This window comes from Papaver somniferum, chromosome 5 (genome assembly GCF_003573695.1).
Source record: "Papaver somniferum cultivar HN1 chromosome 5, ASM357369v1, whole genome shotgun sequence".
NCBI classification, from domain to species: Eukaryota; Viridiplantae; Streptophyta; class Magnoliopsida; order Ranunculales; family Papaveraceae; genus Papaver; species Papaver somniferum.
Genome location: NC_039362.1, coordinates 28780895 through 28792514, shown reverse-complemented (window position 1 = coordinate 28792514; position 11620 = coordinate 28780895). Strand labels below are relative to the sequence as shown.

The window sequence follows — 11620 nt, the reverse complement described above, 5'->3', positions numbered from 1 at the left end:
TTAGGGTTTCACAAAAATGTCTTTTTTCTTCTCCTCACAACTTTTTTTTTCAACTCTAAAAATTTGATTTTAGAGTTATTATAAATGAAAATTAATTATCAACACTAATCTTGATTATCAACACTAATCTTGATTATCAATAATAAGGGTTAATTGGTCATTTCCATATTTTTTTTTGATAAGAGGTGTCATGAATTACCATGTAATGACCCTTTTTGTCTTATTAGGTTGCCGCCCCTCTAATGGATCATGCCGCCCCTTTAACAGAGGATTGGATAAGAATTAAACTACTGGTTGATAAATAGATATAACTTAACATACAGTTATCAGGCCAGTAATATTTGAATGTTTAAGCAACAAATTCTCAAGTTCCAATATTTGAAACTTTTCCTCATTGCCCGTTTAGATAGACCCTCTGAGCAAGTTAAAGTCCATAGATTAACAAACAAATCCACTATCATTCAACAACCAAGTTACTTGGAAACCATGCCGCAGCAAATCCACTATCGTTCAACAACCAAGTTACTTGGAAACCATGCAGCAGCATCTTGTGCTTTCTCATCCTGCAAGATGATGTTTTATCACGCCCCTTTCTTCATCTAAGTGGAAGTTGGCTGTAGAGAATTGGGGACTGCTGAAGAAGGGCTTCAGGTCATATATTTCGTAATCCCGTGCCTGTACCCCACAAAAAATAGGAAAATACATTAGTATAAAAGTAAACCCATCAGCTAGACACGCTTTCAAACTGTCACTTGTAGATGAAACTATATGAAAATAAAAGGCATGATAAATTCAGGTCTTGCTACCTTGCTTTGCAACTCCTCCACCTTGACTTCAATCTGGGTAAGTCCAGCAGTAGACCCATTTACAAGTTCTTCAAAGTGCAATGCATCCTTCACCAGCTCACGCAGCATGTGGATGAGAATACCATTGTGATCCTTCTTAAATGTCATGTACTTTTTGAAACTCTGTCACAAGGTTATCAATAATGTTAAATCAGCTTATTTTTAAGGCATGTGAGATGCAAAGCAGCACATGACATTAAACTATAACTAAACTGTGACGTATCTATAGTTAACTGATGTGAAATAAGGAATTATTAGAGCCAGAGTTAACATGAGGAAGATAATTTTGGAGTTTCTTCTGACCTGCTGTAAAGCTCTCTGGACCCCGAACTTTTGTGTTGAAATGAAGGAATCAAGTAGAACTCTAATTGCCATGTCCACGTCATCCTGTTTCACATGCTGTCTTAGGTGCATTCTTGCGTGTGCCTCAGACATTCTTATCATCGACTCTATATGCCTCACTGCTATTGGAACTCCTTGTCCATGCTACAAAGACCATAACCAAAATGAATAATAACATTATAAACATTTTCTTGAAAGTAAATCAGAACATATAACACAGTGGTGCAAGTCATTAAAAAAAAGGCAAGGGAATCTCACCGATGACTCTCTACGCAGTTCAGCATAAACTTCTGTGACCTTGTTCAAGTCAGCATCATGCAACCTTGGGAACACGTTCAACTTGGCATAGGTTATATACTTCTTAAGCATATCTTGAGAAAGTATCTAGCCAAACAGAAACATTCAGGATTAAGCTACAATAGTAAATACACTCTGAGATATCACAGTCCGTTGAATACCCTCACAGCTAAGACTGAGTAGAGAAAGAAAATAATAAGCATCTGATTGGCTTGTTAGATACATGTCCATTACCAAGACCGTAGGTGAGTAGAGGTATTTCAGATCAAGTGAATAACCTCAAGTATTAATATAGAAAGACCCTCAGTAGATGTCTATACCTCAGGATCAACTGGTTCAGCAGATGCATCAGGATCTGCTTGGGAATTGCTCACAGGCATATCATCCAAGTTAGCACCCTTGGCCCGTGACTTGGAATGGCTTTCAACAACAAATTCAGCAAGCATCTCATCCAACACTGGATCAACCACGTCCTGCAATTACCAACCATCCTCCGTATCAATCAACAGCTTTAAGAGAAGTGAAAATTATATATTACGAGAATGGATAGAGAATGACCTTAACAACGCAGAGGACATCGAAACGAGAGATGATAGGATCTGTCAATTCAACATTTTGCGAAAAGGTCTTGGAAGAATCATATCTAGAAATAGATGAGTAACTAGTGTTAGCGTAACGATATAAAGTCACCCCAAACAAATAAGAGAATGCAACCAGTATTCACTATTTAGACTGGCTTCGTTCTGGATTCACTTGGGAAATGAGTTCTCTACTTTCCAAAACCTGTATGGCTAATTGACCAGGGATGGGAAGACATCAGTTAGACATCCCTTGGACAAAAAATATGCCCATTAGCGTTTATCTGATGGTCATGCTTGAAGACATTCATTCTAGAGCCTAATTCACATTTAATATTTAAAGGAAGTAGTTTCTCAAAAATGGGACATTTAAGGGACCGCTAATTTATTGCACAACCTACATAAATATTTACCAATGAAAATGAAGCTAATACGTAGGGAGGGATTCTGCATATTTCCTCATGAAATATCACTCCATCAACTCATACCTTCCTCCAATCGGATTTGCAGCAGCAATGACAGAGCAGCGAGCCTGGAGAGAAGTGACGATTCCAGCCTTTGATATGCTAATACTTTGCTGCTCCATGGCTTCATGGATACTCACCCTGATCATTAATTGAGAAATTACAATGCAGAAAGAATAGAAGCACGAATCTCAAAGATACAATGATGTGATTCTCTCACCTATCCTGATCATTCATCTTGTCAAACTCGTCAATGAGACAAATCCCTCTATCAGCAAGGACAAGAGCCCCTCCCTCAAGTGTCCATTCTCGTGTTATAGGGTCCTTGTGCACTGCTGCTGTGAGCCCAACAGCAGAAGCTCCTTTACCAGTTGTGTAAACAGCTCTCTGCCCTGTTTTCTCAGCATACCTGAAAACAATAGCTTACAAGTTGTATGATGATTTTCCCAGTAAAAACACAGAAATTGGAACAGTGATGATGTTTTTGAAGCACGAGATCTTACTTGAGAAATTGTGATTTCGCAGTTCCGGGGTCACCAAGGAGGAGTACGTTTATGTCCCCTCGTAATCTATGTTTACCTTCAACATTCTTCTCTTGGCCTCCAAACATTGCAAGAGCAAGCGCCATTTTAATGTCCTCGTGCCCATAAATTGATGGTGCAATGGACTTAACGATCTGAAAAAAGAACATGAATTATATATGATGAACTCACCAACAACCATATGATGATGAAACTAAAATAAAATAACAACACACCCTTTCCCCGATCCTGGGATCCTTGGCCAGCTTCTCAATTTCATCTTTGTCTTCCTGGGTAAGTTTGTAAGCAGAAAAAAGATCTTGCTTCTTGGTGACATAGTTTGCTTCAACAACGGTGGCAAAAACAGGAAAGCCATTTTTTGTGTTCAAAGATAAATCAAAATTATTTGTATATACACCGGTGACCTCCTGCATAAACCATGATAAGATATCAGTATGATGACACCAGACAGAACCATGAGAATGAAGATAAATAGTCAGGTTCCAAGGAATTTTACAATTTCTTCTCCAGGGCGAGCACAATCTATAAGATCGTTTAAGAGTATCACTTCTTTGTATCTTGGAAGCCGACCAGCCGGAACAATCCCTGGACTCTCTTGAAGTGTAAGCTTCTGGTAGTTTCTATAGACTGTCTGTAACAAGCCATAACATAATAGAAGAACATCATTAATAGTTTAATTGCCAACTGAGCGAGACAAAGATACGGAAATTTCATGGACACTCACCTGCTCGATATTGACGGTGAACGGTCCTTTTGATTGGCATTCAGGGCATGACCCTACTTTCACCTCTGAATATGAATTCTGGAAAAATGGTCCAAGAACCGACCCACATTTACTGCAATCATACTTCACTTGCTGCAGCTGGGGAAAAACACCGGATCTTCGTGTTACAACTCCTCCAATACGGATCATGGTGTTCAAATGGATCTGCCTGCATTTCATTATAAATGTAAATGGCGTAAGGAATTAAGTTTTAAAATATGAAATGCACCCAAAATCAAATCACGAGATAAAGTTCCTACGATGAGATACCTTATGTTACGTATCTGATCATAGACTGGTAAGTTGGTTATCCGCACATATATCTTTTGATGAATATTCTTGTAGTTCGGATGTAGATTAAAAACAACGCTCTTAGCAACATCTTCCATAACCTCAAGAACAGACTGAGGTGCATCAGCAAGCCAGATGGCAATGTTGGGATGAACATAAATGAATTGCTTGTAATCGATCTCCAAGCTGCATTTATTAGCTGTAGAAGAGATCGAGATCAAATTAGCTCATAAAATGGAAAGTTGAAGAAAACTGAAAAAACATGAAACAATCTATTGCCAGACATACTAAATATTTTACCTGATACCATCTCATTTACAAGTCGGATGTACTCAAAGTCTCCTTGCTGATTTCTTGAGTTCTCATATGTCAGCAAAAACTCTTTAAATTTCTTAGCTATTAAACGACGCACTTCATCTCGAGTAACCCACTCCCTCAGTATCCCTTGGACTCGATACATCTCGAATTCACCTTCATCGTCATCATCATCCTACAGAACAGCATTATTGATGGTTAAAGCATGGACAGGCCACAAATGAGTATAACAATAGTAGGAAATTTTTAGTGTCAAAGAATAACAGAAACCTCATATGGCTCGTCATCTGTCTGATCAGTCATTGGTATATCATCTCTTGAGTGTCCACCACCTTGAGATCTTCCAGGTGAACTTGGTGTACCGTCATCATCATAGCTTCTAGGTTCTGGAGGCCTGGCTCTGGACCTCTTTGTACGTCTATAACTAATATCCTCGTCTGTGTCTGCAGCCAAACCCCACATTCATTAGTTACAAGTGAACTAAACTAAAATCACAATACATCCTACCAATATTATCTAATAAACAATAGCAATAGGGTAATCCTTTTTGGTCCTTAGTCTGCTTCTCGAGTTCAAGTTACAAAAGGAAAAAAAGGGTTTTCTTACCTTGGTCATGTAGAATACGAGGAAGCTTCCGATTAGTTCTACGCCCATCTTCACCATCCTCACCATCTCCATCTCTAACATCAAGTTCAACTTCAGCAGCTCTTCTATCCTCCATAATCTGATCCAAATCTCTCTCATCTTCCATCGAATCATCAAGTCCCACACGTTCATACTGATCATGTTCACCCATGGGTTGATAATCACTACATTTCACCATTTATAGATTCGGTAAGACATTTTATCAAACAGTAAACCTGCAAACTCGAAGATGGAAAAATCGATGAAAAATGCAACAAAATCTGTAAAAAGAATCTGCTTACTCCATGAAGTTATCGTTATAAAGATCCTCTCCATCTTCTTCTTCTTCGAGATTTTCTCCCTCTGGTTCATCTGGGACGATTCTAGGATCGACTTCGGCTTCTTCGTCGGAATAGGTGGTTTCAGAATTCGGCGGAAGTCGATCTGTGCTGAACCCAGCAGAACCTGGAGTTGATGGGTTATCCGAGTTATCCGCCATTTTTCTTCTTCTGAATCGTTGAGAAGATTATAGTTAGGGTTTTGTTTTCTTTTGTTTTCTTTCCTATGTTTCTCTTTTTCCTTGTGATATTATTAGTGGGTTTTTTTTTGGCGGGAAAATTGGGCGCGAAAGCTGATGTGGACGAGGGAAGGTTATCGTGTAAGAGTGACTTACGAACTTATTCGTACGTCGTATTATCTATTCTGTTCGTTGGGTTACTTTCAAGTGGATAAAGTAGGCGATGAAGAAGTAATCTATCATCTAACGGTCCATGTTACAGTCCAAATGATGACGATGCTGTTGACTGAGAAACGTTGGCTAATGGGCTAATTTGATGGGCTTGGATACGGGTGATTGTGTGTGAACAAAAGAACCATTCATTTGGGACCATAGGTTTTTTTTTTTTTTTTTGAGGGATTTGATTAGGCCACCTAACCTATAATTATAAGGGGTGTCCTAAAAAGTGAAGGTGATTAGTTTACCCTTTTATCTAATTAAAATTATAATTAATTTACAACCTCTTCTTCCTCTATTCTACAATTTTTCTTCTTCTCTTCTTCATCAATATATGATCATCTAAACCTGATCATATACAAATCTAATCAAAATCATCAAATTTTCATTGCCGTCGATTCATTGAATTTTCATCGTCGATTAATCAATATTTTATAAACAAACCTATCCATAAATATTTTCCCACAAACCCATTACTTCTAATTCGCCGTTGATTGAAATTTTGAGTCGTAGTCATCAAAATATGTTGAATTTGGAGGTTACAGCAGTAAGTTCGGTTAGGATAATTTTGAAAAAAAAAAACTAGTTTTACAACCGAACTTTTAAAAATGAAGAACACTTTGGCTAAGTTTTTTTTTTTTGCCTAACCGAACACCTGAGTTCGGTTGAGTCGCAAAAAAAATTTCAAAACCGAACTCTTCTCTATATAGCCAAATGTTGAGTTCGGTTTAATCGCAAAAAAAAAAAAAAAAAAATCCTAACCGAACTTTACTCTGAAAACCTATATAATGAGTTCGGTCAACTCGCAAAAATAATTTCAAAACTGAACTCTTCTCTATATAGCCAAATATTGAGTTCGGTTTAATCGCAAAAAAAAAAATGCGAACACCGAACTTTGTTGTTTAAAGTTCGGTTACAACGTGGTCGAGTCAACTGAACCGAACAAAACTCTGTAAACTCAAGCATAGTAGTTCGGTTACATTTGATTTTTCATCAGCTAATCGAACAAACAAAAACTCCATTAAAGCTCGGTTCGGTTGCCTGTGATTTTGGATTTATTAACCGAACTGCATTTGCAGAAAGTTCGATTACATGTTCTTCATATAATATAACTGAACTTTGTTGACCTGGTTGAAATTTTTTTGTTACAATTTTGATTTTGAAGATATTTTAGGCCATTTATAACAACATTCACTAAATTACAAGCATACTTCGGTACCCAGAGGATGTTTTTTCTCCATATTCACCCATCTCAAAATAATTTGTTTCTCCATCTTATTCTTCTTCTATCACTTCAGTCACTCAATAATTCTACTTCTTTTAAAAAAAACAATCTATTAATTTAATCTTAATCAATGATTAATCACACTAACTAATCATTATACAAAAATAATCAGGAAGGTAATTTTCGTATTAATATAAATATTTAGATAAGGAGTGACCTATAATTATTTCTAATATCTTACCCAAAATAAAACAATGGTCCCAAAAATCCGTTCGAACAAAACTGTGAATGCACAACCACAAGCCAGGGGCCCATGAGACCATTAGACAATTGAAACTCTTAGGTCAATTCCAACGGGAGCCCTCAAATAGTTAGGTTTGAGAAGCCACCTGGATAGGCAAAACTCAGTTATGGAGAAGAAAATGTTTATCGTACTAAAAAGACCTGAGCGTCAACAAATGCTACGACAGTGGTCGAATTTAAGTGGTTAGAATTTTCCCGCTATAAATAATAGACTCATTTAAACATCGAAACTCACATCAAATTCGTTTTTTGTTTGAATTTTCTCCACTTGAAATCCTTTTAATTTCATTTTAATATTTTAAATTTTCTTAATTGAATTTTTTTGAGTATTTAGCAAAGGCACAGGGCATCTTTGATGCGCACTTGGCCCAGCATGTGCGCCATATCATTACGAATGATGGTACTGGTTTGGGGTTGTTACAGCTGCGGCTTATCTCTTTACCTCCCAGTCATGGTGGTTTGGGCTTATTTTTCATGGCCGACGCGATCCATCACTGTTATTTAGCTTCGGTGATCCAGAAACAACCCCTTCAATCTGCCATCTTACGTAACACTTCTATCCAGGGGTTTGATCTTGGTCTTCAGCGGTCTATGGAATTATCTTCACGTGTATGTCTTGGTGTCAACATCGATCTTACTGCCCCTCATCCCATGAAATTCTTGGCGGTTAAGTATTTTGAGGTTGTCATGAAAGAGATGCCTGAGTAGTTCTGATCGAATTTTAGATAGTGGTAAGTAGAGTTGTCGTTCACTCGGACTTGATGAGATTGATTTTAGGAATTAATAAAAGAAAATGCTAGAAATAAAGAAAATTTATCCAAAATATGTCACAGGATGAAGAGTTTATTGGGACTCAAGATTTCACTGACTTTCATATTCAAGTGGTTTAGAAATTAATCCTAGGCAATTATAGCTCAAAATAAAAGAAACATTAACTTTATTCTTTGCCAAAGTAGATTCCATAAAACATTAGTTGTATATTGTAAGCATGAAGCATCAAAATTACCTAGAACTAAGCATGCGTCATCAAACAAAGTCACAAATAATTAATAGAAATCATAAATCATTAAAAATCGGTGCAAAAAATAATTAAGGAATTAATTTAATTTACCACATGAAGAAATTCAGCTTCGTCCGTCGCCCCAGAGATGGGGTTTAGCTCATCATGTTGGAAACACGCTCAAAGTATGATTTCATTGCTCAAAAGGTGCTTACAAGGATGAAAATATATGAAAACAGAGATTCATAACATTTATAATGTTACAATGGACACTGTTACAGAACGATAAAACTCCACTGTCGCTGACACTGTAGCGCTGCGACCCTCAAATATCTGTCGTTCACACTGTAGCATGAACGACTGTCCACAGGCGTCTTATGTTCTTCGTGTTCTTTAGTTCTGCAGCAGCAGAAACTTCTCTCTGCAACTCGTGATTCTCACGCTATTGATCTCTGTTTACCCCCCAATCACTCCATAACCCCTTCTGTTGATCCTCAACGGTTTATATAGCCTCGCAGCCCCGAAATATCCCGTCATAACTCCATTTAATTTTTCATTCACTCGGCAGTAACGAATATCTCCTTGGGAATATTTTCTTCCCCTTTTTAACTCCTCACGCAGCTGACTTATGTTTACACACTCCAAACACGCTGAAAATACGTCTAAGAAGAAGTCATGAACGCTGAGAATACACGCAAACCTTCCCAATATAACTCTACGCATCCCGTGATATCTCAAGCCTCTGTTTTGCACGTAACTTCTTTTCTTTTATCGAATCTGAAGGACTCAGCATCTCTGTTTTAGTGTAACATGCTGGAGTGAACCGATTGCAACGCTCAAATCTCCCCAAATCCTCTCGAGTTTAATGGAGAGTATCCTCCGTACACGTATTCCCATGTTTTGTTTCAAACGATTATCCAGCCCAACTTAAATGAATCAAACGACTATACCAGATCTGTATAAGCGAAACAAGCCCATGCCAATCCACTGGAGTGATTGAATCACTCCAGAAATCTCCAAAACTCGTAACCCCTTGTTTCACTCAAACTTGATCATACATCCAAATCTAATTGATTCTAAAGACCATACCATCTATGTTATGCTTAAACAGAACTTCCCAAACAATTTCAGCCATTGAATCTCACTGGAACACCTTCACAATCCGAACCCTAAATCTGGTTCTTTTGAAACCAGATTTTCCCGCCAATTTTGATTCTGAATTTGGGAGGAAGAAGACCTCCCCCAAACAGAGACGGGGGTGCGCTTAGCAGGTGACACCCTGGGGTGCAAATAGTGATCGAGGTGCCCCTTAGTAATTGAGGTGCCCCTTAACCAAACTGAGAGTCCACATAGCAAATGTCCTCCGGGAGGTGCTCCGCATAATTTTTCGATCCGATTTTTCCAAAAATGTTTATTTCCCAAAAATACCTACAAACACACAAAATAGCATAATAAGTACAAAAATCGAGTACCAACAATACAGAAAATTAAGGACAACGTAGACACAAAAATGTGTCTATCAAATTCTCCATGTCTGCTCGTGATTGTTCCATCTGGTAATGTAACAAGTACAATCATGCTTCAAACTTTCGCAAAGCACTTCACATTGAGGGAATCAATCAGAAGCTTGGGGCGTGCAAATTCAGTGCAGTTCTTTGTTATCTTCTGGGTATCCCCTTTTCACTGCGGATAGTCTTTGTACCTTTTGTGACCGGGATATGGATTGTTTTAGAGATCACGTTTTTTACTGTGCTCATGAGGTGGGGCTCAAATTTCGGCGTGACCTTGTCAGAGACACCGTTGCTGATATGTGTTATCGTGCTGGGGTGCCTGCTAGGAAGGAAGTCAATTTGGGTTTCTTGTCTAACGCTGGTGGGGCTCTTATACCTGCATATATTATGGTTCACAACTTGGATAGGGGTCGTGATGTTTGTTTAGATGTGACTGGGGTGTAGCCTTTTACGGGAGGAGGAGTTCGTGATTTTCAGCCAGGGTTAGCCTTGAGGAATGCCATTTCACGTAAACATTAAAAAAGAAAAATGAAAAATGCTTGGCTTTTGGTTTTGGTTTTGGCACTTTGGCTTTCACGACGTTTGGGAAACTTGGTGAGGATTTTGTGGATCTTTTGAAGAGGCAGCACAATCACTTATCTATGTTTGATGTTAGCGCAAAAAAATGCAATTCCTTTTTTCACATATTAGGTATTTTCATACAAAAGGGTGTTGGCACCCAGCTGGTGACAAGGATTCTTATCGGGTTTCGTAAGTCACAAACGCATATTATAGGTTATTTTCCGGGTTATCAAGAATGTCTTCTTCTTTATCTCACCATGGTGATTTTGCAAAGGGATTTCTTGAGAAGGTTTCGAATCAAAAGGGAGGAAGAAAAGAACTCTTGTAGAATATGGTGCACCTAATGCCTCATGCTACTATGCCTACTCACACCAAGATGTTGAGAATGAGGATATGGTTTCTGCTGAAGTGGTTCATGACTTTCTTAAATACTTTGAGGAACCAAAACTACAACTTGTTGATACAATGAAGGATCTTGATGTGGTTAGAATTGTGTTGAAAAAGGTTATTACTGACCTTGGTCTCATAAAATCACATGCTAAGGAACTTCTCAATGAGGATATCTTCTCCGAAGACGCAGTTGATATTATGAATCACAAGCTCAATATTTGAAATAATGTGTAGGACTGGAATAAAAAAAGTTGTTTTTAATTCCATTTTAAAAAAATGAAAATAGTAAAAGGGGAATAATGATTGAAAAAACAGGGGTCTAACAACCACACCCAATATTTCGTTTAGGCAATTTGTATGGACTAACTCCAATATAATTTCAAGAGAATCAACTACACAGTCAGATTTAATCAAGGAAAATATATTCAAGAGTTATATCTCAATTTCTCAAATCAATATGCAGTCTAACAGATAGAAATCTGTGAGCCGGATTAATAAGAAAAATAACTTGGATGGTACGAAAGACCAATATCCAAGCGTCAATCAATTTCAATCAACAACCTAAGGTTGGATTCACAAATTGATTAAACTACGCGCAACCTGTGATATTTCAATTATATAAAAATATAATGCGAAGAAGAAATAACACAGACACCAGAAATTTTGTTAACGAGGAAACCGCAAAGCAGAAAAACCCCGAGACCTAGTCCAGATTACCACACTGTATTAAGCCGCTACATACTCTAACCTACTACAAGTTAACTTCGGACTGGAATGTAGTTGAGCCCTAAGCAATCTCTCACTGATTAAAGTACAGCCGCGTTCCTTACGCCTCT

The 11620-nt window shown here is 37.8% G+C and overlaps 1 protein-coding gene across 1 annotated transcript; it reads right to left on the bottom strand.

Annotated features, from left to right (window-relative positions):
- Positions 1-271: 271 nt before the first annotated feature.
- LOC113281255 (DNA replication licensing factor MCM2-like) lies at positions 272-5646 on the bottom strand. Its single transcript, XM_026529946.1, has 17 exons — positions 5364-5646; positions 5044-5246; positions 4708-4880; positions 4423-4612; positions 4102-4321; positions 3793-4000; positions 3565-3699; positions 3284-3475; positions 3030-3202; positions 2747-2935; positions 2551-2667; positions 2043-2127; positions 1805-1957; positions 1446-1571; positions 1149-1331; positions 807-968; positions 272-675 (listed from the first exon to the last, which is right to left on the bottom strand). The coding sequence occupies exons 1-17, from the start codon at positions 5558-5560 to the stop codon at positions 559-561; spliced, it is 2823 nt and encodes a 940-aa protein (XP_026385731.1). The 5' UTR covers positions 5561-5646; the 3' UTR covers positions 272-558.
- Between the last annotated feature and the right edge of the window lie 5974 nt (positions 5647-11620).

Excerpts from the sequence above, each read along its gene's own strand:
- LOC113281255 (XM_026529946.1), bottom strand. The coding sequence starts at position 5,560 with ATGGCGGATAACTCGGATAACCCATCAACTCCAGGTTCTGCTGGGTTC. Across the intron at positions 4,322-4,422 it reads TGTAAATGAGATGGTATCAG|CTAATAAATGCAGCTTGGAG; the intron begins GTAAAATATTTA and ends TCTCTTCTACAG. Across the intron at positions 2,668-2,746 it reads AAGATGAATGATCAGGATAG|GGTGAGTATCCATGAAGCCA; the intron begins GTGAGAGAATCA and ends ATTAATGATCAG.